Source organism: Nestor notabilis, unplaced genomic scaffold (genome assembly GCF_000696875.1).
Source record: "Nestor notabilis isolate BGI_N333 unplaced genomic scaffold, ASM69687v1 scaffold11316, whole genome shotgun sequence".
NCBI classification, from domain to species: Eukaryota; Metazoa; Chordata; class Aves; order Psittaciformes; family Psittacidae; genus Nestor; species Nestor notabilis.
Genome location: NW_009933350.1, coordinates 19,533 through 46,631, shown reverse-complemented (window position 1 = coordinate 46,631; position 27,099 = coordinate 19,533). Strand labels below are relative to the sequence as shown.

The window sequence follows — 27,099 nt, the reverse complement described above, 5'->3', positions numbered from 1 at the left end:
TTCTCTGGGCACCCTGTGCCAGCGCCTCAGCACCCTCACAGGGAAGAATTTCTTCCTAATACCTAATCTAAACCTACCTTCTATCAGTTTAAAGCCATTCCCCCTTGTCCTGTCACTACATGCCCTTGTAAAAAGTCCCTCTCCAGATTTCTTGTAGGCCCCCTTTAGGTATTGGAAGACTGTTAGAAGGTCTCCCCTGAGCCTTCTCTTTTCCAGGTTGGATGAGCCCAATGTTCAATGCATTAACATCAAAGAAACTGTAATATATGGACTACAGGTTAAGGTCCTCATTGATGTTAGAAGAAAGTCATGCTGTTCACACAAATATTTGTTAAAAGCTTGTTAAAACATTTTAAGGAATAACAACATGGCTGGAGTGGTTTAACACATTTTACAGGAAAGTACATTGTTAAATATTTAACTGGGCAGTAGCACTTCTGCAGTTAAATGAGTTGTCATAGAAATGTAGAATCAGCTAGGTTGGAAAAGACATATAGGATCATCAAGGCCAACCATTACCCTCTTTCTAACTTCACAAATAAAAATGAAAGCTGGGAGATGGTTGAAAAGAGCTGTTCAACAGTAAAAAAGAAGAATGTGTAGAGTCTTACAAGAGCTGCCACAGAAATGAAAGCTGGTTTGCTTTCGGAAATCTATTTCACTGTTGATCCTATGGCTCGTGTGTGGAGCCTTTGAAGAGATTATGGCCTGCAGGAGCAGCATTCGCCTCCAATTCTAACATCAGCTGACGTTTCTTAAAAGATGCAGCTGTTATTTACTCAGAGCAGTGTAACTAATTTGATTTTTTTTTTTTTTTTTTTTCCCCCTGCTGCAGAGCTAATGAATCACTTTTGTTCCTTTCCGGGTGCTATACATACATAAGTTATTATTTCAACTGTTAGAATATTCTGAGGCCTTTTAAAGGGGTATGTTGCTGAGGTACTAGGTGTAATGTAAATGAGGTGCCGAATGTAATGTGCTTAATTCTGATTTCCTTTATTAAGAATCATTTTTATCAGTTGAAGAAAATCCTATTTGTAAAGCAAAAAAATAATATGGCAACTGTACACAACTCATACCAATTGAAGGTCATTTAGGCATCATAACAGGAACATTGGAGAGCCGTATCACAGCAGATTGCAGTAGGAGAGGTTTCGGCATGGGAATCTGTGCAGATTGTGAGTTACAGGATTACATATGGGTGATTTTCCGAGAAAGCATGGACCAAGTCTTTGGCAGAGGTAATGAGTCTTTACTAGTTCTGGCAATGTAACACTGGCAGAGCAATGCAAAGCTGAATTGTCTGAGCTTGATTCTGTGTTATGCAGCTTTTATTTGTTCCCGTATCTTCATTAGCATAAAAGCTAACAAAGCTGATCAGTATTCAAAGAGAATATTATAAAGGAAAATGGGTACTGCACACAAAGCATGGGATGCTTTAGTTAATGCAGATGATGCTTAAGCTTTAATTGAGCATTTAGGTCTGCACATCTGGAAGGGACATATTTTTGAACATACATACCTCAAATGTTCTTGGTTTGTTTTTATTTTTAGGGCAATGTTGTATGTAGAAGTGTATTACAGCATAATTATAGGATTTGTTTGATATCAGTTATTATGAACAGGCTGTAGACAGTTTAAACAAAATTGTGACTGGAGGCTTGTTACTTCTATCATTATTTGGATTTCCTGCCCTGTTTGGTTTTTGTTTTTTTCTTTTGGTATAATTCTGAGCACTTGTGAAAGATAGCTGGTGCGTGTCTGTTATCACCTTCCATAGGAGAGTCAGTCCTGATCCCTGAAGACTTTCTACTGAATATTTACTATGCTGTTCTAAGGAGTGGCATTGTTTTTCTGCTGTGCTACACTTGTTACCAATATGTATTAAAGCATTGTGAGGTTAAAGTATTTAATGAGTGTGGGGGAAACCTGCAGTATTTTCAAAGCCATGTATTTTAACAAGGGCTTTATGTTTAAGAAAAATTAAAGGAATGACACTAATTTGGATGTGTGATTAGAGCTTTTGAAAAAGTTTCTGCTACAGGGGTAATAGAAACACCATTTGGAATCCTTTAGCACTAGCTTTCTTCCTTCTTGATTTAATAAGAATTTCTACTGAAAATGTGGATTTCTAACCAGAACATTTAGGTTTAGGATATCCACATGTTTCTTTTGGTTACTCATAAACTTTAGCAGGGCATGAAGTGCTCACAATCCAGAGGTCAAAGACTAGTGAGTTAGAAGACTTAGCTGACCTGCTGATGGAAGGAAGAGAGGGAAGAGAAATTGTGTATGTGTCTGTTTTCTCCTTCAGGAGTTTTTTTTGTTCATGACTAGAATAGAACTAAATTGAGGAATATTTGTAAGAGCAATCACCAGCTCTGTGAGTACTCAGAGCAGTCTGTAGATAGAAGTAAAGTGGTAAGGGTTGAATTTTCCCCCCTTCCACTTGGCTCAAATAACTGGAGTTATTCTGTCGTTGGAAGTATTTTTTTTTCACATATTGCTGTTGCTTAGCTTGTGGTTTTTGGATAGTCTTCCCTTGTATGTTCACAGACAGAGATGACATTGTGATGACTTCACTCTGCAGCATGTGTGGCTCTGGGTATTTTTTATTTGTAGATATCTTAAAATCCTGTGACAAAAGGCAAGCAAACATAAAAGTGACAACATTTTTGAAGTGGAAAGAAATATTCCCCACTGAACCCCCCAGATTTAACACAACTGCTTTGTGTGTGTATGTTCTCTAATAGCTGCTCATCTTGCATGTGCAATCACAAGCTTGGCATAGAGTGGAATATCTGTAACTGATACCTTGGCTATGGAATCTGTCTTGCAGACTTTTGAGTGGCAGAAAGATCCTTTTGTCCTCACTGGTGGTCAGGACGACATCTTTATGATTTCTTTGCTGTTAATTGGTTTTTTTTTATGTTAATTCTTTTGCTGGTGCTTAACTAAAGTGGTAACTACTTAAGAACTTTCTTCACAGTGTAGGGAGTGTAACAAACCTAATACTCTGGTGGCTGAATGTACCTGATCAGTCTGTATGTTTTGTTCACATGAGTAAGTATCCCAGAGGAAGGTTTTGCCAGGAAATATTCCGCCTTCCAGCTGTAATTGAATGGGCTTGAACAACCAGCTGGGGCAGCTGGGTCCTGTTTTGGTCTTGATTTGTAGGGACCCAGGGGATTGGGAGAGTGGGAAAGGGATACTGTGCCAGTTGAGTGAGTTCAAATGAGGAAAAGAGAGCTTTGCTCCCTCGGCTACTCTGCATTTCAACTATTAATACAGCAATAAAGCCTATTCAAAGAGTTCTATGTTCTTTGTGTTTTTTGAAAGAAGGATTGTGTGCTTAGCTATTGTGTCTTTTTTGAAATTTAATGTTGTCTTATCACATGAGGCAGAATTTTCCAGGTCAACCACCCAACTTTAATCATGAGATCTCATAGAGTGCAGGAAGGAAGCTGAGAAGTCCTTACAATAACCAAGGAATCGCATCCTATTGGGACTGTTCTTTCATAGGGTCATTCACATTATAATTAAGAAACCCCAAGAAACAAGTCGTTAAAGCATTTGGACTTCAGTCTCTTGAGCAAGTTGAGCAACTTTTTTGAGTAGTTTAAGTCCTTGATGTATCTGATTTTTGAATGATGATTTATTTTTATTTTTTTTTAATGGTCTTGAGGTAACAGGAGCTTTTCCCCACGTCTTTTAAAGGTTGTTTAGCTCTGAATATAGACCTCAGATCACTGGAGGAAGGTCAAATTGCTGCTTCCAGAGGGAACCCTAAATTGGATTTTTGTAGGTTACATGGCAAACCCCATCTACTTGGTTACATTTCTCTTTGCATCAGGGTGACCTGTGGTTGACAAAAGTAAACAGCTTTTTCTCCTAACTGAATCGTGCTGTTTCAACAAATGGGTGTTTAAATTGTTTTGTCCAAATCCACTTAATCTGATTGCCAAATGAAAACAGTATGAAGGCAGAAGCGGGGCAGAATGAAGCAATGTTTGCACAGTGATCAGTCGCTTATATTGAGAGTAAGAAGTATGCAGAGATTGTGGAGGAACTGCCTATACAAAAAAAGAAAAGCTACAAAGACAGAGGAAATCATGTCAGAAGAAAATAGTATATCCATGCTACAGTGTAAAACAGGATCATGTGCTACCAGATTCATCCTAGCAGTACATCTTACTACTGTTAGGGGAGAAGATCTCTGTGCTGTGGTGGTTAGATTACTGCTGGTATCTATTTTCCTTGGGTATTACTACATCGTTGCCTGCAGTGTAGACAGGCTCTCAGTTTAGACACATAGGCACAGAAAGCTAATTTCTCCTTTATTTGTGTGCTGACTTTTGAATACCTGGTGTATACAGACAGCTGAATGTAAACCATTGAGGTGAATTTCGAGCAGCTCCTGGCTTTTCTTGCATGGCCGGGGTTTGCCTGCTGTAGTGCAGTGGGGCTTCAGCTTGTATGCTGCTATAATGATTTTGTGGCATGTATCCTCTAAGTATACGGGGCAGAAGTATGTAGGTGCATTTCCTTTGTTTCATCAGTATAACAGAGTCTAATAGCCAGCTGATGCTTGTTATTAAATAGTTAGTGATTTTGTTTGTTTAAGAAACCTAATGGTGTCTCCCTGTGTGTCAGTGATTTGTGCTCATTTGGTTATTTGGATGTGTAGAGTTCCACAAACGCTTCCCATAAGCAGTTGTGTGCTTGCAGGTATGAGTTGTTAGCTGAGTATTGCAACTATTACGAAGTGTGGGTTTGTTGTTATCAACTCCCTTTGGGGCAAAAAAGGTTATTCCAGAGGAGCGTACAGCATGCAACATTTCTTCCAAGCAAAGTTTCACTTGATGACAACTAATCTTATAAAAGGAAGTAAAAAAGATGCAGCACAAGCCTCTGCTGAAGCTGAATGGAAGTTCTGCCATCTTCAGTTAAGAGCGACACTGGGCAGAAAATCCTGTGGTCTTTTTGCTGCCTTTGGTTGAAGGAATTAGTATTATATTTCCCCCTGTTCCCTGGGACAGAATATCAGCATTTAAATAGACCAGACAAAGCCATTTTCCACAGTGTTCCATTCTCACAGAAGAACAGTTAACTCCATAGTGGAGGGTTTGTCTTCCTTTTTTTCTGGTCTCAAGCTACCTCACAGTGTTGCTTTACAAGCAGGACTGAGGAAAGCTGGTTTGCATTATGGCTAAGTGTTCTTTTGGGGGCAATCTCTATGTTGTCAAAGTTGGTTTTAAAATTTGAGAAAGGGGAAAAAACGTTCATAGAGCTAGTGCTGTGAAGGCTGTTTTTTGTGAGATATTTTACACTGGGGGTAACACTTGCTTTGTTTCAACCAGGTACCAAAGGGGCTTCTTGGTGTCAAGGTTGTAGCCAGGGAGAATTTTTTCTGTGAGAAATTTTGTCTGAGGTACAAGATCTATTGAGATGAATTTGGGTATTTAAGTGTCATTTTCTTTGAGATTAGAGGAGATAAACTATTTCTTAGAAAGTAATGGAAAATAGTGTTTCATCTTCACCTTTTTGTAAGATTACTTTCAGCCAATACTAAAAGCATTTATATGTTTCTCTAGTGTACTAACAGGACTGCTAGCACTTTATTTATATTTGTACCTCACTTTTCATGTATTATCTCTTAGAGTGACACAGTGTTATAAAAATAAATGAATAGCTATAATGCTCTTTCATATATCTTTAAAGGTTAAATTGATACGTGATTATTTCTCTTCAGTCCATCTTGTGTGATCCTTGCAATGAGTCGTAGATTAAAACATCATACAAAAAACATCAAGATATAAATAAATAACATCTTAACTGATGGGTTGTCCATCCTCAGTGTTTGGCAGCATGCTTGAAGAGCCACAAGAAATCATTTAAGGTCCTTTCCAACCCTAACTGTTCTACGATTCTATGATTAGTATATGCTTTGTTTGAGACTGGTTTTAGACTAGTGACTTTTTAACTACATATCATTAGAGGAAATGTTGATGTGACAAGCAGCAGTTGCTTTTGTTTAGTTATTATTGGTATTAAGAAGAAGATACTGCCATTTCAGAAGTTGAGGTAGAAGCAAGGAAAGTAGCTGTCATTACCTTTGATACAACAAAATGTGAAAGCTGTGTTTGCTCTCTGTATGTGCATGCAGTCATACAAATAGCAACAGCAGTCCCTGCACACGACTGGAGGACAGGAGAACAGTGTGGTCACAGATGGTGCCACCTTGGTTGCTATCTAGCCTCGTTATGTTTGCTTCTAGGTAGTTTTTCACTTCTAAAAGGCAAAAAAAAAGGTGACTTTGAAAAGGAGAGAGTGGGAAAAGCCACTGTCTATAAAGAAGAAAGAAAAGGAATGAAGAAATGGAATCTTAGCTGGAAATGAAGCTTAGATGGCTTTCTTATTTCCTCTGGGAGGAAATAAGGCCAATCACATCAATAACAATCCCCTAATATTATTAATTACCCAACAGCTCTCTTGTTTCTATGGTGTCTTTAACTATGTAGTTTCAAAAATAGAGAGGAACATTCTTGTCTCATGAAAGAAAGGAAATGGTTATATTGGCATATGTATTAGGAAATTTCAGGAAGAAATCCTGATTTTTACATAATCAGCTCAGTAAGACCTCATGCTTCTTGTCAGAGATGGCTCATTTTTTTGCAATGGGAAAATTTTTTTTCTTCCTATTTGTTTTGTATTTTTGTCTTTTACCTTTGATTTTGTTCCAGTGAACAATTCAGTTGTTTTGTGTTTCAGGAAAACAATATAATTTTACATTGTTGCTCGACAGTATTCGTATATAAGATCTTTCCTCCAGATGAGGCAGAAATAAGTAGGATTTTTCTTGCAACATAGGTTTGGTGTTTGGTGTGGTAAGGTCTTTTTGAAGTGTGAAACACGCAGGTTTTTGTACTAAAACAGCTCAGTTATCCATTTGCTTAAATGTTTTTACCCGGTTTTGTATTCCAACACATTATTTTCTCAAGTCAAAATGTGATCTTGACATGCTAATTGGAGATGTGTGTGCAGGTTGTGCCTAACTACATGCATGGGGTTCTGCTGAGAGTATCAGGGTGAGAACTGAAAGTTGGCTGCCACCTTGCTCTCGCCTTTTGAGAAATTCACACATGTAATCTTGGCAACAGATCTGTACACACATACATGGCATTTGAAGTATTTCCCAAATGAAACTGGTCAGGAAATAACGGTCTTCCCCATGTGCAAAATGATAAAGGGTTCTTGGTTGTTTTGAATAAGTACAAAATGTTTGTTTTTTGGATCAGTGAAAGAAATTACTACTCATGGGGCAAAAATGCCTTTACTCTGTCATGTGTACTTCAGGGCTGGGAGATGGGGAACAAAGCAAGATTTCCTTTTCCTGAGGCACAAAAGCGGGATTCAGAGTAGATGTTTATCTACTACCTATATTTGATAAGGAAAATATTGGGGAAAGAGCTACACAGGTTTATGGTGTTTAACCCTAATAAGTCATGGTAATTTTTTCTCCTCTCTACCTGACTTTAGGTAATGGGAGAAACAAACCCCAAGCCCCTTTTATGGTCTCTGAGAAGGAATTGTTCGTAAGGTTATTTTCACATTGTTCCGTCCATGGAGTGCTTTTTCTTTGTGTTCAGGTGGTGACTAGAGCATGAGACTTCATGCATGAAGAAGGTGGTCATTTTTCCTTTAATGGCTTTATATACACAGCTTCATGGATTCCAGCCAGTGCATAAAGGAACATGATTTTGTGTTTTTACAGTGAGTTGGTTTAGGTTAACTTCCTAGTGAGGATTCTCTTAATTTATTAGTCAGTTTTTAGAAAGAATGAAAACTTACTGTTAGTAATGAGGAAGTTGTGTATGATGTCAGGGCAATTATATTTACTTTTTTCTTCAAATCTGTGCAATCTTTGGTATTTAAATCAATCACATTTTCAAAAATTGTTCAAAATCTTTCTGGAAAATAATTGGTCATTATTTTAAATCTGGAAGAGGTGATAGTGAGAGTAGGTACTGAAAATAATTCTTTTAGAGTAAGATTGTTTGCAGTTACTTTGCAAACACAGACTTGGAGACTTGAGACTTGAGAATGTCCGTTGTTCTTTTCCAGCCAAAAGGATGGAGTCTTGCGTTATTTGTGTGTTTTCTTTTAAAAGTTGGATGTAGCATAGGGGCCTTAGCTGTTCTTTTGCTCCTCACCTCCCTCTCACTGTGAACATTGTTATGTTTCTTACATATTGTAGAGTTTGAATCTTAAGCATAGTGGCATTGTAGTACTCTGTTGTGTCCACTTTCACGAAGTCTTCTAACGTTCCCCACTGATACTGTACTTCCTGGCCACTACAAGACTTTTCAGCATTTCAGGTGTACTAGGTCCTCAAGTAACAGATGGAAGTCACTAGTGTTGACATTGAAATGTATTTGTGGTGTCCTGAAATAATGTGGCATATTTCATTACAAGGAAAGAAGCTTTGTTGAACTTCCATTCACTGCTCCCTTTAGAATGAAGTTGAAAACTTGGGAGCTCTGTAAACTTGTGATCCTGTTTTAGCATCTTGTTTGTTAACTGTTACCTTTTACTCACTATTTCAAACTTAGACTTTAAACTTGTATAAAAAAAAACAAACGAAACCAAACCCCACATAAAATCAGAGATTTTTATTTGGGTTCATCTCTCCTGTAGCTCTGCAGCAGGTGAGGTGTACTTCCCTTCTTGGGTGGAAACACAAGGATGTCATCTGCTGCAGACAAGCAGTTGTAACACTGCACAGAAGGACTTCCTGCTGGTACGACCAGTATATTCCCCTGTATGATCCCTGTGTACCAGGCTATTCCCTATTTTCTCTTGGCAGTGTTGGAAAATGGTAGATGAGGAGTAGGCTTGATGGTTACAACTCCTTCACTGATCTGTAGTGTAACTTCATTGTCACTGTTACTTCCTTTTGAGTGCAGCAGCCTGTTTGCTTACTGGGATTCAGCTACCTGTAAGCTCATTTCAGCCCACCCACTATTCTTTACAGTACATGATTGGAATCTATAGGTTGTCAGCTGGAGAGTGTATACTTTTTAATCCCTTAGTGATTCAGACCGCTAACTTTAGTAACGTGTTGATCTCCTGCAGTGGCACTGGTGCAAAGTTTGCATTCTGCCATTGTGCTTTTAGGCTGCAGGATGAATGTTTTCAGGAGCTGTGTTCGTGCACTGTATGTTCTTGAACATAATCTGTAATGAGTCAGAAATGACTTTGCCTACTTCCTCAGGTCCTTGGGAGTAAATTTCATTGCCGATTGAAGTGTATCTAATGCATTTTCTTGTTTATTTAATCTTTATGTTAACTATCAGCAAAGATATTTGTAATTCATTCGAGTCAAAAAGGTTGAAATGCCTTTATCTGTAGAAACGTTATTCAGATAAGGCACGTTGGTCAGGGCATTGTGGGAAACCTGACCTGCCCTTATTTCAGACAGCTACTACTTGTCAGTCCAGTAACTCTCACAAGCACTAAATTCCCAGTTGTTCTAAAATGTACTAAAATAAGTGTAAATGGGGCAAATAACTGCAGCATGAGTGGATCTTTGCTTAACAGATGGAGCCCAGGCAAGCTACTGCTGCCAACTGGGAAGAGGGAGGACAAGCTCAAGCAAGTGTTTTTTCTGTTTTGATGACTAGTAGCTTGCGTTACTGACAGTCACTGTTTCTTGAGTTCAGGTTGAATTCTTCTTGAGGTTCAGAAAGATTTTAAGATGAAGGCATCCATTTATTATTTAATGTAACATGCGTAAAAAGTTTGTGCAGTTTGTATACTTGACTGTGATTGACATTGGTGCTGCCATCTTTGAGCATGAATTAAATTACATCAAGTACTAATGCTGGATTAAAACAAATGTGCTTCCCATTCTTACTCACAGGCAGTAGTATTTGATTTTAAACGAACAGTTGCATTGAGCTAGAGATTCTGTTGACATTTGAAATAGTACTCAGTGGTTCATTACTTAAAATTTATGTATCGAGGGGTTCCCCATTGTTCATCCCTCTGTGTAATTAAGTAAAAATGGCAATGAAAGACAAAATGAGGGGAGAGGAAGATGAGGATGTTGTATGTATATTACTCCCTTTTTGTGGAGTTGGACTTTTTTATAATACATGAGTGAACACAGAATTCTCATTCTCTGAAGTGTCCTTTCTTTTCATTTCTTTCGTAATGAGCCCTTGTGTATGCAAATGATTTTCACAACTAATTCTGTCCTGTCTGAAGTTGGCAGTTTGCATCAGGGATAACAGTTATGTAGTCACAGGTGATTCTGTTGATTCTGATAGAAGTTAAATGTTTGCATTCTCCTGAGCATTTGGGCCCAACACATCTTGAAAGGCCATCGCAGTCATTTCCTGAATTAATGTGTATTAAATTATTTTCCTAGGAGAAATATTCTGAGGATGTCGGGTTTCTAGAGGAAAGTTTCTTGGCTTCATAAAGTGAAATCTCACTTTCCTGTTAATCATCTTGCCCATATTTGTGTATCAAAAGAAGTAGTAAATCAGAGAAGTTGTTACCTTTGGAGTTGCCCAGACTTTATGCACACTTTTTGTTTATTTGTTCTTCTTTTTCTGCCTTTAAAATACTTGCTTGATAAAGGAGCTGGGGAGAGTAATCAGCTCTCAAGCAGCTGTCTACTGGTTATGCTGGAGTCTGGATACAGACTCCTGATTCAAAAAACACCCAAACCCACAAACCAGAACAACCCCACAGAAGTAATTTCATGAGCAGAAATGACTAATAAAGCTGGGTCCCTGTTAGTGGTGCCTTGTGGTTGATCAGAGTCCCTGAGTTAAAGGTTTTGTTGCAATTACAGCACCTGTATGGGAAGATGTCTGCTCCCTCCCCTCCAGCTCGTTCCCAGGGTGTTATCCCAGGGAGTTTGCTCATAAAGAAATGAGGGGATGCTTTTGTAGGTTGTGTGGGTTCAGGAGTCTCTCCTGTGACCCACCTGCTTTTGTGGAGCATGCAAAAAGTGAATCATCTGTGAAACATCATCTGCTTCCATCTGTCTGGTTCCAGTCAGGTGATGGGTAGTTGTTTAAGGGCACACCTGGATGCAGACACGTGCTGTGACTGCAGGAGTGCTGCTGCTTTCATCTCTGTGTCACTCTCCTGAGAGGAATTCAAGTGTTTCTATCTGTAAAGGGTTTTGTTGGTGGTGATGATGCTTTGTTGAAATCATTGATTTAAAAATAAATCCAGGTCTGTCTGAGAGGATTAAAACTAAATATTTCTGAATACTACCTCTGTTACAAATCATTGAGGACTATATTCTGCTTTTCTGGTGTTTAGTTTTTTATGGACTAGCTGTAGAAAATGTACACAATGGCTATTGTAAACACCAGCCTTCCGCTGGCCACTGTATGTAAAATTGTTAATCTATGGGCCATCATTATTCAACAAAATAACAAGAAAGTAATCCAGAATACCTTATTGTATGCAAGAGACCTTTCCATTGAGGCAGTTAGATAAGCAGCCCATTTCCTCTGAATGACTATTGCTAATGTTGCTCACAGTAGTTACAATATTGGGACTGAATTCACGTTTTCCAGGTGTGTGGTTCTTACTGTACAGATGTTTTATAAATGCACTTTGAGATAAAGTGAGATCGTTTAAGTAATCAAATGACTATTATATTTTTATGGTAGAGAAAGATTTGGGCGGAAAGAAGTGGAAAGTTGGCAAGGAATAGATAGGTATGAAAAGGTAGAAAGTTGGCAAGGAATAGATAGGTATAAAAAGGTGGGAGTTGTGGATGAGTTGAAGCTGAGTTGTTAAGGGGAAATGCATTTTGAGTTCTTGTATATGTAGCATACAAATGCTAAATTTTCCCTTATGTTTGACATAATACAGGCCTAAGAATATTACATATAGTTTTAGTAATCACTTTTATTTGCTACTATATAAGTGGAGATTGAAAAAAAAAAAGCAACAAATTAAGTTGTTGAGCAGTGCTGTGAAGGGAAGCTAAAACTAATAGGACTATTTCTGTGGTCAGTTTTGAGTAAATGCAGAGTAACGATCTAAAAATAGGTGTTAATGAGGGCAGGAGTTGTCACACTTTCCTAAGGATTTGAGATTAGAGCAAAACAATGTTCCGAGTGTGGGAGGGGAAATGTCACAGTTCTCCTATTTTCCATAATAATGAGGGAGTGCAGTGTGTTGTTATGGGAGTAATCAAGGTTTGGCCGAGGACTTGACCTGTTCGTCAAGAATGGTTTAAAAGTAACAAGCACTGTTTGGCAATTGTATGGATCGGTGCATTCATGGCCCACACCTTCAGACAGGACTAATTCCTAATACGCATTTGATGCTGCTTCATTATGACTAATCTTCATTTTTTATTAGTAGCATTTTAGTACTGTTTCCTTATGGAGAAGTGTTAAGAATTTCTAGGATGTGGTTTGCAGAAAGTTTTGACCATCTTTCACACTGTTGTTGCCCCAATTTAAAATGTTGCTCAAGAACATGGCCTAAAGTCTGGAGGAAGAAGAGGTGTCATGAGCAGGTGTTTGAACTGGGCATTTTTGCTGAACAGGGGAAGACGATGAAATAATGAGCAAAATGGGTTTAGTCATGTAATGTGGAACATGAATTATCCATACTGAAAAGAAGTGTTTGTTTTTTACTGGGAACTACTTAAGATGCTCTTTCACGATCTGTGGAACAAGGTAACATTTAGGAAAGTGAGCTATGAATTCACCTCCCTACAGGTACTTTTTTAATAGGAAAAACCTTTTAGAAACTAATTCCAGAGTGAAAAGTAGTGACTTCCTAGCATTCATTTTGCTTAGGACTTACTTATGAGTTACATTTTCAATATGTTTTATTACCTCTAACTGGAATCCATTTTTATTGAATGCAATGTGCATAAGTATCTAGATTGATAATACTTAAAAATTAGAAGCATCAACTAAAATGAGTATGTGTTACCCACTTCTGAATTGCTTTATTGAGGTAACTGAGTTCTGTCTCCTGCAAACAGCTGCGTTTGTATGAATTTGTGTTCTGAGCTCTTCTGGAAATGTATCCAACTTCCTTATTATCCCGTTACTTATCTCAGCCTTACTTGTGCTGTGTCTTGCCATGACTTTTCCTTTCAAGTTTCTAGTAAACAAAACTTGAAGATAAAACTCGGGTAAAAGCATTCAAAGAATTTTCAGAACTCGGTGACCATTTCATGTGTTTAGTATCACAACTTGGGAAACGTTTCTTCTCCAGTGCATTGGGTGCATATGAGACCACTCTCCTGTCTACATTTGGGGAAAAAAGTACAGAATTTTGAAGAAATAGCTGGAATTTGAATATGAAGAACAGTTCAATGCTAGTTCTTCTCTTTGATTAGTTTAGAGTTTGAAACTAAAACACTTAATCTTTCATTTACAGGAAGAATGTTAATTTCACTTCCCTCCCCTTAAGCTGATAAAAAAACCCCAAATAATGGTCTCTTGTTATAAAATTATTGTATCGTCTTAGAAAAATTGCATTTTATCAATGTAGCAATAAGCAGATGCTTTTATCTATGTAGCAACACAACATCTATGTTGTCACAACAGGCATTCAGCAATACAACTGTGTTACCAGAGGGAATAAGATTCAAAGACGACTCTTTCTTTAGGCTCAGCCCTGCAGATCCGTGCATGTAAGAGTTCATGGTTTTGAGGCCTCTCATTTCTGACTCTGCATCGATGGGGATACTGAAATAAATGATGTGCTCAGTAGCACAGTGGTCAGTTCAGATGTACCTCTTAGCGAATCCCTTCACTTGATTCATTAGGAACTCTGAAAGCTTGATTTGAAACAATTATAGAATCATAGAATGGTTTAGGTTGGAAAAGATCTTAAGATCATCCAGTTCCAACCCCCTGCCATGGGCAGGGACACCTCACACTAGACCATGTCACCCAAGGCTCTGTCCAACCTGGCCTTGAACACTGCCAGGGATGGAGCATTTACCGCTTCTTTGGGCAGCCTGTGCCAGTGCCTCAGCACCCTCACGGTAAAGAACTTCTTCCTTATATCTAACCTAAACTTCCCCTGTTTAAGTTTGAACCCATTACCTCCTGTCCTATCACTGCAGTTGAGAACATTTTTATGTCTAGGAAGTATACGCGTAAGGGGGCCTAAAAACTGAGCAGAGAAACTAAATAAAGTAAGTTGAAGTTTCTCATTGGTTTCATAAAGAATTTGATCCATCGTTGATCTAGGTTCCAGACATACTCTTTACTGCATCCTTGGTGATACAGAGGAGGTGTAGATCAAAGCAAAAAGGCCTGTGGTGCCAGTATTTCTTATGCATCTGCCTGCCTGTGAACATGCACACGTGGTTTATGTAGGAACTTAGAGAAAATGCGTGCTGGAGGGTAGTTGAAGGCATTGGGAAATATATTTGTCATCCTCAAAATCAAGACTGTGTTGGAAGTTTAATTTATATTCATGGGAATTGTTGATGCCCATTTTGAAGTAGTGATAGATTTTAGTGATGCGACTGCACTGGAGACTGAATGATTAAAATTGCCATGAGGTGAAATGTGGTCAAAATAAAAATATCTTAATCAGCATTATCTTACAGTGATCACTTAATCAGGAAGAAAATGAAGATGATGGTAGTTGAGAAATAGAGTGCCGGATCTGGTGCACAGCTAGGTACTTGAGCACTATAATGTGGCCTTTATTCTCAAGTGGGTCAAATCAAGTTTATTACAGGCAATTTACATTCTAATGGCACTGAACTGTCAAATGATTAATTATTTTTAAATTTTAATTATGTTCATTTTAAGGTAACTCTTTCAGAGTGCTGAAATTCTAGGATCTTTGAAGAACTTTGAGTGCAGGTAGTTTAATAAAGGACTACTACTGTTAAAGTCGTAATTCCCTAAAATGCAGCAAAACTAAGAGAAGTTCTTGAAAAATGACTTAACATCACATTTTTTGTAATTGCTGTCTTGTTATTGTGTGAATGCAAAAGAACCAGACAACACTGAATGTGTTCAGTTGCGTTACTCAGCTTGCATACAAGCAGCAGGCAAATGTTTGCAGTTCTTAGAGCAGAAGTAAGAGGGTAATGGCATTAAAATGGTGTCAGGTATGTGTGGTGTACGACCTTAAGCTGTGGAGGTGGAAACATTTCTGTGGATAAAGGAAGGCTTTTTTGTTATCCTTTTTGTGGTTGGGAACTTGAAATTTGAGTATAAAGCAGCCATAGAGTCTGCAGTAGAATTATAGAATGGTTTGGGCTGGAAAGGACCTTAAGATCATCTAGTTCCAACCCCTTGCCATGGGAAGGGACACCTCACCCTAAACCAAGGCTCTGTCCAACCTGGCCTTGTATCTTTGTTCTCTCTTGCACTCGGAGTGTCTTTAACACTGGGAAGGAGCATTTTCCTGTGATGTATTAAAGAAGTGCAATGCCATCTGTCTTCTTACTTCTACTAATTTCAGAGTAATCCATAGGTTATATTAGTGTAAAACTAATGCAGGCGGTGTCAAAAGTCACTTCTTATCTATTTGGATCACATGCTGTTTTAAAAATGTATCTAATGACAGTGAGTGGTTACTTATAAAGAAAATTAAAAATACAACTGGAAAACGTGTATTTTTAACCTAGGCTAAATTCCTTTTCGTGATACTAAGTTCCTAGTATAGTTTTTACTATTTCTATTTGCCATATGTTTTGTCAAAGTAATTTGTGCTTTTATGAGCTTTTAACTTTAATGTTTGTGCTTCAGTTTTATGTCAGATATAGATCGTGAGTGCAGGACTTCATATAACATTTTTTATTTCAAATGTTCTCCTTAAAGGCAGAATTTGCAGTGTAATTGTGTGCATCTGCACGATATTCACTACCCAGCATTCTCCAGATCCCACTGGGGCTTTTGAGATGTGTTGCAGTGCAAATACAAACAGGTATCTGTGAAACCTGCTGTATATGAAGTGCTTATGACTTAAGTTTGTTCCTTGCTTTTAATGAGGAAACAAGATGTATTGTTACACAATGTCAGTTCACGCAGTGGGCACTTGCCTGCGTCATCCTATAGAACTTGCCTCCTGTTAGAGCTTAGCTCCATCACCAGCCTTCTGCTCTGAGGCCCTTGCTGGGAAGTGTCTGCAGTGAATTTGGGGGCAAAAGCACTGTGATGGAGAAGTGAGAACAGAATCAAGTGATTCATGTGCTGTGTGAGACATGACAGGTGTGCATTTTGACAAGTTCTAAGAGGAGGAGTGTTCGTGGAGTCTGCTCACACCCCTTCTCACAAGATTTAGAACTTTAACTAATTAAAAGTGCTTTCATTTTTACAGAGCTTCTACAGCTTCCCCCCCCCCCCCCAAAAAAAAAAAAAAAAGCCTGAAAATGAATAATGTTAATTGTTCACTAAGATCTAATGAAACTCTCCCTATCAGCAAAAAAAATCAAATGCCTGACCTTGGTATATTCGCTTTATATAGATGACTATAAGAAGTCTTTCCTTTTAATTAAAATTCTGAAGTAAAAGGAAGGCAGGCTGATGTTGTGCAGCTCAAGTTCTGTTTTCTTAGTCACAAGTTAATGAGAAGAAAAGGCACTCAAGACTAGTGGTGGTAAAAGGAGAAAGGAAATGTGTTGGGGAGTTTGAGAAGGGATGATGGCAGGACATCATCACCAGAACAGAGACTTTAGAAGAGACTCCAGCAAGGTACATTAGAGTTTCAAAGGGAAAGAAAGAAATGGAGAGCTAGAACTTTTCTCAGATGGTGGCTTCTGTGACTGGTAGGGAAGTGGGATGGGGGCCTGGAGGTAAGGAGAGATGGGCATGAGCAGACGGGTACAAGAAGCAGGTGAAGTGGAGATGTGGAGATCACTGAGGAGGCTGTGGGCAGAAATGATCAGGTGTGATGGCAAAGCTGTGTGGGGACAGGACAGTGATACTGGGTGTCAGGTCTTGTGGGAGAGATCAGGACTGAGTAGTTGACAGGGAAAGCATGGGGATGAGGAGTTGCAGCGAAGAGATGAAACCGGATCATGTATTTGTGAGAGTCAAGAGAAGGGAGTGTAAGGCAGGGTGCAGTATTACCCAGATGCTCGAGTATCCCTTAGAATTCTTCTCTGTCTAGCTTCAGAAATGGAGCAGGAGACTCCTAAAGTGCTGTGACGTACCTGGGAAACTGAGCAGGGGGCTTCATTAGTGCTGGTCCCTGTAAGGAGTGACAACCTGCAGCACTGGCCCTCTGGTCAGTGGGGATCGTGTACTGGATGCCTGTGTTCCATGGACCAGAGTAGCTAGCGTTCTTTTAGTAAAACATGCGTGTTACTACAATATGCAGCAGAATTTCTAGAATGGATTAATTTTTATTTTTTAAATGAGGACTTTTTTGAATTATAAGTCAAATATTTATTGAGGAGTTCTTTAATGAAGGTTGCAAGCCCATAAATGCAGAAAAAAAGGAAATGACAGAATTAATGATGCCTCCACCACTATCTTGAGAGAGCACATATTATAAACTGTCATTGTGATTACAAAATACCTGCTCTTTAGAGTGGAGGGCTGTTATTTGACGTGAAGTCATTCCTCTTCTCTTATTTTTTTTTAGCTTCTCCCTCCTTGAAATTTGCTGTGTGGTTGCACATTATTTGTTTATTGCATAATGCTAATTTTTTTGTCTCTGATATTCATCAACACATAATCTTTCACAAAGAATAAGATAGTATTTTCAAGAGCCTGGTCATGTTAGGTGGTGATACTTCTGCTTTACCTAACAGAAAATAATGCATGAAGGGACTAAATTTAAAGTATTAATTTTTGATTTCCTGGTTTATTTTGATTATTCAGAATATACGGTAATTTTAAACACAGGTCCGATTGATTTTATTTACAGCTTAAATGTCCAGCATTTTTTGGCAGTCAAATACCAGCATATTGAGTTAAGTGTCAAATAGTGAGGAATGCGAAGTTTAAGCCTGACTGTCAGAAGTGCGATTTTAATTGACTTATCTCCAGCTCTGTGACAGCATGAGGGATGGGGTCTAAGCAATGTTCTTCTTTATAAGCGAAGACCACCTTTCCTTTTCTCCTTTGTTAGCATTTAATGTATTGAAATATCACAAAACTGGCTGCTCCTGATCTGCTCCCAGAGCATTTCCATCCTCTTTACTAGGTGAAACAGGAGTCCTGTCGTAAAGATTTTACTGACCATGCTACAAAAACTGCATCAGAATTCCAATGCACAGCAGGCTGAATGAAAGTTCAATATTTCACTTTGCTGCTGGTATAATAATATTTAATCAGAGGGTGGTTTACTGAAATTCTTGTGATGAAAAAGAATGGTAATATAAAAACTAATAGCCATATCTTGTAGTGTGGAAGTGTTGCCCAGATCTGCAGTGGGTGTTTCATGAATGCAGGGCTTATTTTTCATCTGAGCCTGGGGAGGGAAAACCAGAACATACTCTCATATGTTCAGGAAAGATCTTTTATTTCTCTCAGATTTTAAAGTTCCTGTTGAAGAATCTTTCATGGGAGCTGTAGCCAAAGACATGAATAAGATCCAGAATACTGTGTCCATACCATAGTACAGGAATTTGTGGACATGCTTCTCATTCTTGGAAAATGCCAGATTCTTAACTTGTACTTACAGATGTTGGCACTTAACTATTCATCAGGAAAAACATGTTAAAAATGTTCTGAGGGAGTAAAAACTGAATCTTAACTGTTAAAACTGAGAATGGTATTTATGGCTTATATTTTTTACATTGCCTTAACTAATGTTCTGTGGTTCAGCTGCTATCCCCATTGACTACAGTGTTTTGCCCCTGGTTTCCTCCAGAGAGTTGGCAGAAACTGCAACAAAGCTTTCCTGGACTGTTATGCCAACCTTAGGTGGGTGGAGGGAAGATATTTCTTTTCCATCTCCTCAATTAAATGAGGCATTAAGCAGCTCTGCCTTGCTGTTTGTCAATGATTTCTCCTTCATTTTGAGAAATACTGTTTATTTTGGGAGGAGTATTCTCTCACACCTCCTTTCTGAATCCTCCAGTTATGGTCTGTCTTTACTCAAAAATGCTATTTACACATTTCATAATTACAACTAATAGAAGCCAGTGGAAGAAATACTTTGGGGTTGGACTGAGCCTGTAGAAGGAAAACACTTGTTGAATTCCTTCCAGGAATTTAGCAGAAATTTCAAAACTGGAGAATGCTTTTTAAAAACAAAGCTATAGATGGGTTATTTTGCTTTGGTCTCTTTTAAAAAATATTGTTACTTTTTCAAGGACAGCATTAGGAAGAACTAGAGAGCCTTCTGGTGTTCCCTGAAGTGACAGTCTCTTAAGTTAGATGCGTGGGAAAGCTCTGTATGTATTTGTATAATTCCTTTTAACCAGTGAAGGAAAGGGGTTTTTGCCTCAAAATCGCAAGCAGCTGGTTTCCTATGCTGGTTGTTTTCTTTTCCAATCTTATTTCCTTCATTGTGAACTTTCACAATTGCTGTTGCCGATTCTGGTGGATACAGCTTTTAATTTCTGTATCTTTGGCTTGAGACAGGATTCTACTCTGAACAATGCAGTGGGCACAAGGCTTGGTTTGCTGTGCAATAGCTGGATCACATTTTAGAATTCCTTTGGGAAGTGACCTGCCAGTTGAAGATCTGGTCTTCCATTTGAGCTGAGTTAGGCAGCCTGTTTGTCAAAAAAGCGACAATGGCACCAGTGAGGGACCACGAGGACTTCCTGAGCGCTGTCCTATTATGTTTTGTTTTCTATTTAAGTCAGTTGTTAGGACCCATTTCAGTAGCTGCTCCAGGTCTGCATCATTTTCTTTTAAACTGTCGACATGAGCTTCATCTCACTTAAGTTGGATTTCAAGCCATGCCTACAGCAGCTCTGGTTTGCTGCACTGCTTTGCTGTAGAAGCAAAGCGTGCTATAGGAGGTGAGGGAGGAGAAAGGAAGAAGCTCACCACTAGCTCTCCTGCTCCCAGCCAGCAGGTTAGCCCTGAGAAATCTGAATGTCAGGGCTAGCTTTGCCCAGGCTCTGCAGACACAAACTGGGAGCTGGAGGGAGAGAGCCCAGAGCCAGGAGCATGAGACTAACTTTGCAAATAAAGCAGCCAGTACTGCTGTTTTATTGTTTTGATGTTGTTTGGTATCACGTGTATAATCTCAGTTCTAAACTGCATTGGGTTATATCAACCGTGTTGCTGTCCTCTCTGAGTCAGCTCTTCAGGCGATGGACTTTTATCTCCAAGAGTTTTAAAATTAAACCCCTTGGTATTAAATGTGCTGTAAGTAATGCTGGTAACTGCTTCCTCCCCCTAAATATGATAAACAGACTGTTGAAGCTCAGTGTCATTTCTGCAGAACCCGTTGTTTTGCCTCTCTTCTGTTGGACAGTAGTAACAAAGTCGTCCCTTTTCAGGGCTGGGGGTGGAATGTGTGCTCCTCTCTGCGCCTAGTTTGGCAGCTGCAGTTGTGCTGTTTTTCTATGTGTTTAACATGTTACTTCAGTTGAAGGTCTAGTCAGATTTCAACTGGAAAAAAAGTCTAAATTTCAAACAGCTGTATAGTTCTCCTTTTACTGTTTTTAATTGAATGTATTATAAGCATAAATGGAATGAATAGTTACAACATAAAACATGGGGAAAGACTGATAGAGACCTGAAGGAATAGTCACGACAGGTTCACCTTGTTTGGAGAAACAGCTTAGCTTGCTACTTCTGCACATGGATTACCCCTGAGGGTGAATTGGGAGATAGGGATTTCTTGCCACGTGTAATTGAGCAAGTGCAGTGAATCTTGCCAAGAGGGTGGTGGTGGCATTTTCCCATGTAGGTTGAGATTAGAGGTGTTGGCCAGGTGGGTGGCCAGTGTTTTTGTAGAACAGCCTTTATAAGTAAAGTCTTATCATAGACAGGTTGGAAGGGACCTCATGGATCATCTGGTCCAACTTCTTTAGGCAAAGCATGACCTAGACTAGATGTCCCAGCACCTGTCCAGTTGAATCTTAAATGCGTCCACTGTTGGGAAATCCACCACTTCCCTGGGGAGATTATTCCAATACCCCCTCCACAGGGATTGATAGCAACGTAGAATGTTTTTCAGAGTAACCTTCTCTGTGGACTGTATGTATGACTTGTGAGATTGTGGCCACAGAGAACACACTGGCAAATTTGGAAGTTTTATATGGTGAATTCTGGTTTTTTTGAGTTAAAAGTCCAGGAGGAGCCGCAGGATGTGCTGCCCACACTCACCCTCTGATTAGGAGGAGGAAGAATTCAATTTGGCACAGCAGACTGCTGGTCCCTGATCTCTATCACACATTGCTAGCAACCTTGAAGAGAGATGTCTGTGTGGAGAAAAAAATCAGTATCCCTCTGTGTATTTCTGTAGGTTGAAGTACCAAAGGAAGTGCCCAACAAGACAGTGTGTCACTGTGGTATCAACAGTCAAGGAAACTGCAGCTCCTTCTGAAACAGAATGTTGTTTCCTGTTAACTTCACATGATGCTGTTTGAGGGATGTGGACGTGGGCAGGGGAGGGCTGTGTTACTGGAATGTTTTAGCAGAGCTGCGTTGCAGGGACCCCTTTTGAGCACATCACATTTTGAAAACCATTCCCTGACCTTACCATTTGCTGTCTTCATAACAGCTCATACAACATTGCCAAAGTAGTTGCAAAAAGTCTGCCTGTTAACCTCATAGTCTGGAAAGCTGGATGTATGAAGCGGCTGTCTGAAGATCTGCCTTCCAAGACCCTTGGCCAGGCCAAGTTTTCTGTACTTAAGATTGCTGTTGCCACAAGAACGGCAGATGTTTGCACAGCAGACAAACAACATTGATGATAAAGCAAATTGACCTTTTATGGAACAAGCTATTTGGAGCACATTCCTAGGGCAGTTCTTATTTTTTTATTTTCTTAATTTTCTTTCTTGTCTTTCTCTTTCTTCATCAAACTGCTTGGCTGTATGTTGAGATCTCTGTTGCTAGAGGTGATAACAAAAATTAGAGATGAGTCTGCAGCACTACAAACCTCATCCAAACCTATTTTTGTCGGCTGTATTTTACTGAAGTACTTATAATGATGTTTGTTTTTCCAGTGTCCCTATGGGAACCCTGGAAGATTTCAAAATGTAATAATTAAAGAATGACAGGCCTTTCCTTACAATATAAAGGGAGGGAGAGTTTTGTGGTTTAAACAGCTATGCTGGTGCTTGTTAACAAGATACTTTGCCTTGTAATCTAGCCAGGCCTATAATGGTCAAAAAATGTTGAGAACTACAAGTTTGTTTTCAATCAGTTGTTTTTCAAGTTAAAAGGCTTGAATGGTTTGCTCTAATTTGTCCAGTAGTATTAATATTTGTATTAAATCACTTTGTACAGTACAGCTGAGGCTGTCCCAGTAAGGCTGTACATTCTATTGTTGCTTCCTTTTTCTATTGCAAGACCTTTCTTTTAAGATGTAAAACATGAATTGAAAGCTTGGGGAATCTCAGAGAACTTGAGTAATACACTTCTGTTTAAATTACATTTTAAAAGTAACATTAAACCCGTATTTTAATTGTATAATTAAATATTTTAAATAAAACTATCATAAATTTAAAGTAAAAATATCACTGCAGTGAAAACCTCAGCACTGCATGGCTGCATCTTTACTCCTTACCTAAACCCTATTTTTTAACCATGAGCTGACGTTCCTGTAATTATAACAAATGTGATTCCTGGTAGAGAATCAATTCCTGGCATCTGGGGAATGTTAGAAAAATTGACTTAAGTTCAGACTCGGGAACCTCTGAGGTTTTTAAAAGGATTTCATCCAGTGCACCACTAACATTACTGGAGCTGTGCTAAGCGTCCCCTATCCTGAAGACGTCATCTCCAAAAATACTGCATGATACATGATCTAGGCCAATATTGCCCTTCCGGTTATCGCACAGCAGCATTTGAATTTTTCATGGAATACAATGTTGTTTCGCTCTTTGGCAGATAAAATAGTGTTCTTCAGAGTAAACTCCTCATTATGATACACTTTGCTTTTGCAACTGGAGTTAACGGCACATAAGACCGTAGATAAATCTACAGCTTGACTGTTTGCCCATCCCCTCTTGCCCCCCAGCCTTTGAATTTTAAAGAAGCAAAAGCAAACTTACTTCGTAAGCTTTTTCTCACAGCAGTTTTGGCTTAGTTCTTGCTGCTCATTATTTCTAGCTTTAAACTTCATTATATTACATTATGGAATATAGGTGAATAAGCAAAATGGTTTGTTGTTTTCAAGGCTCTGATTACATCTATTTTATGTTGCTCTTTACCTTGTTCGATGTTTTGGTGTAGTGGGGTGATTTTTTGTGTTTTGTTCTTTTTGAATGATTGATATTTTCTTTTGTTTCAGCCAAACCTTTTACATCTAAAGTGAAACAGATGCGACTACATAAAGAAGATTTTGAAATCCTGAAGGTGATTGGTCGAGGAGCCTTTGGGGAGGTATGTATGTGAGGGAGGTGGAAGGAAGGGTTGGAACAATCTCCTTGCACATCTGAGCAGCACTGAGGAGAGACAGTTAATAGCAAGAGACTGATGCACAGGTTTTTACATTATTTAGCTATAATGGATATTATAGGCCCACCTCATGTTTGATGCAAGTACATTTCGATTTATACATTCTTTGACAGCTCTTTTTAAGTCTTTAATTTTGAGAGAAGGCAAGTTCCCATGGATTCAACTGTCTGATAATAAATCATTTGCTTGACTGTAATTCTTTCCAGTCAGCAGGCCAGGGAGTTTCTGATGGTATAAAGATCTAGCCATTTCTAATCATACTAATAACTAAATGGTCTGAAAGTAGTTTTCAGCAACTTGAACAGCCAAATTTTGATGTTGACATTCTAAGAACACAGAGAAACCTCTCCTGTCACTGTTTTCTATTTTTAGTGAATCTTTAAATGTTTTTCCTATAGTTTTCCTGTTAGTTTCTTTTCAGTTTTCACCTACTGCTATCAAACTATACATATTTTGCTGCTTCTGGTTAAGCCATCTCTTACTTGAAGTCATCAAACAAGGCTTTTCATCACTAGGCTTTAGACTAGGCTTGCCAGACTGTAGAGGTTGAGGAAACTGGAATAAATAAACATTAACGTTCTGCTCCTTCTTAATTATATTGGGTGCATGTGCTTTGTTTTTCATGCAGGATGCTATGTATGTAGAAAGAGCAGTCTAATGTGTAACAGTGCCTTGAATTTTTGCTAGCCAAATATACTACAGATGGGGATAGTATGTAAACCTGCTGCTAAGGTTCTCTGTACTGCCTGAAAAATATGCATGGACTGAAACCCAAAGTACAAAAAACATTTTCTGAGCGGTATCTTAATTGATTTTGGAGCTGGAAATGGTTTGTTGGTTTTTTGGGTTTATTTTTTCCCAGTTCTTTGATATGACAGCATTTCTGGAGACTCTATGGCATGTGACAGAGTTAGTTTCAGGTTCACTTAGATGTTCCCATCATGTGTGAAAATTGGTCTGTGGTTATGGAAGAACAGACTTCCATAGGTAGTATGTAAGGAACACGGATTTTTACTGTAGTGTGTGTCATATGCAGATATCATCCTTGGGCAACTAACTTTAAAAAACCAGTATTTACTCAGCTACCTTAACACTTCTGGTTGGTTTTGCTCCCTCTGGAGTAATGCATCTTTACAAAGAAGGCTGAAGTTACTCATGGATAATTGTCTTTAGTCTAAACCTCTGCCACAAAGAATGTTGCATTCTCCGTTTTGATGTAAACATTTCTGCTTGAAACATGAACTTTTCTCAGTTGCAGCTGAGCGCATGTATAGATTGTATAAGGTGTAGAAAAAGTCATTGATGTGGGTACTTTCTTGTGAGAAGAATCATGTGAGACCTGCTATATATTGTGTTTTAAAGAGAAGTCATTTTTGTCTGCTAAATCAGCATCAAACTCCACAGGAGCTAAACCACAAAAACCCTGTAGTTCATTCTCAGGAAGCTTCTTTGTGGTGAATCATCCCATGAACAGTGAGAGGGTAACTTTCGCCATTCTCTTCTGGGCACAGTCTGTGCAATTGGTTAGTTCTCCTCTTTTAGTCTCTTTCTAATTCCTTATCTGAGAAAGATAACCTGACTCAGCTGTGTAAATCTTCAGCAAGGGGAAATCTGAAGTCCTCTCATCGAAGACGTTTGGGTTTGTATATTCTTGAAGTAGCACTTAGAAATATTTGCAAGGATATATGTAAAATTTTCTAACCAGCTTAAAGAATCACAGAATCCCAGACTGGTTTGGGTTGGAAAGGACCTTAAGATCATCCAGTTCTAACACCCTGCCAAGGGCAGGGACACCTCACACTAGACCATGTCACCCAAGGCTCTATCCAGCCTGGCCTTGAACGCTTCCAGGGATGGAGCATTTGCCATTTCTTTGGGCAACCTGTTCCAGCACCTCAGCACCCTCACAGTAAAGAACTTCTTCCTTATATCTAACCTGAACTTCCCCTGTTTTAGTTCGAACCCATTCCCCCTTGTCCTGTCACTACAGTCCCTGATGAAGAGTCCCTCCCCAGCATCCCTGACAACTTTCAAGTCCTACACAGACATTTGTCCGTAAAACAAGTTCTCTATGAAATTACTCATTTTTCCTTAACATAACCAGTAAATATCTAAGCAATGTTATAAAAAAGGCCAACAAATTTTCCTGCTACTTAAGCCACCGAAAGCTATGTTAATACTAAATTGCAAAACATGTGTATGATTCAGTAACCTACAGTTGGTTTACTGAGACAGATTAAGAAATATGGAAGAATGTATTTTCTTTCCAGCAAACTATAAATGAGACCAAGGTTGCTCTAGGTTACTGGGAGGAGTAATTTTTGTCTCCTGAATCAACATAATTCTGAAACTGTAGACTACAAAGTTGGTGCAAGTTTTCTTTGGCACAGCCTCGACTTGTTCTTATTTTGATTTTATGCTACTCAATTTCTTCAATTTGCATAGTCAAGAAATCTTTCTCTTTTTGTTTTTGCAAGTTTGATGTAGCACAAAGTAGTTCAAACTGGTTATTGCTTAAACTGTGAGAGTTTGTTGTTCCTAGTTTCCTTTTTCCCCTTAACCCTACTTGCTGATGGTCTGAGAATGATTCCTTTTTGTCATATTAATGATGTTACCCTTCCCACTGCATGCGTACGTTTACTTATTTCAGGTTTTATATAAGACTCTTCAGAAAACACAAATGTTTTGCTTGGAGGATTATCCTGGTAAAATTAAAAACATAGGTATTGAGTGTTTCATTGTGCTGGCTTCAGGCAGCATGGTTTGAAAAACATAACTGAAGGTGAGTTGATACTTGGGAGTTGAAGAAAGCTGTGAGGAAAGGCGAAGCCATTGGGCAACAGCTCTTGGTGGTGCTCTCAGCAGTATGAAAGGACAGCTTATTGCAGGTTCTAGGTAATACCAAAGGTTACAATTCATTCTGTTATTGCTTAAAAACCCCCAAAGTTCAGTGCTTGTTTGTGCCAGCAAATACTATGTCATTATGTTGTTGATATTTTGAAGATGATGAATTTTGTAGCTCTGAGAACTAGTTAGTTACTCCTGAATTTTGGCATCCAGTTATGAACAGTGACATTCCCTCTTCCTGTTCCTGGAGGATTGCATGTTCTTGATGAACAGGAAAACCAATGCTGAGGTGGGGTGATTGTGGGGTTTTTTGTGTTTCTCATTTCGAGTAGCTTCTGTTTTAGCTTTTTTTTCTGATTAAGGCTGTTGTTGCTTTTTAAGCAAAGGAAATGTGCAGATGTGTACTGTAGAGACAAGTAGCCAAATATGGGGCAGAAGGTGTCTGACAGCATGCCAGGCTGTAGTGCTGTTTGTGGGAAATACTGTTGGAAGGATGGGAAAAAAAACACCCTATCTGCCTAGACCAAGATGTTTACATCAGCACATACCAATCATTTTTTGTTGGGCTGCTCACAGGAAAATATAAATGTATAAAACCCCAACCTTTAAAAGTCAAATTTTAAGAGATTCCAGTGGCAAGACACTTCAGGAGAACCAGACAGGAATGATGACCCCTTCT

At 38.8% G+C, this 27,099-nt stretch overlaps 1 protein-coding gene across 1 annotated transcript in view; it reads left to right on the top strand.

Annotated features, from left to right (window-relative positions):
• LOC104407532 (serine/threonine-protein kinase MRCK alpha-like) overlaps positions 1-27,099 on the top strand; it is a gene marked incomplete at its 3' end in the record, with an annotated part of 70,509 nt that overhangs the window by 31,557 nt on the left and 11,853 nt on the right. Inside the window, exon 2 of the mRNA XM_010016842.1 lies at positions 23,407-23,498. Within this exon, the coding sequence (XP_010015144.1) occupies positions 23,407-23,498 (92 nt within the window). The remainder of the gene's footprint in view (positions 1-23,406; positions 23,499-27,099) is intronic.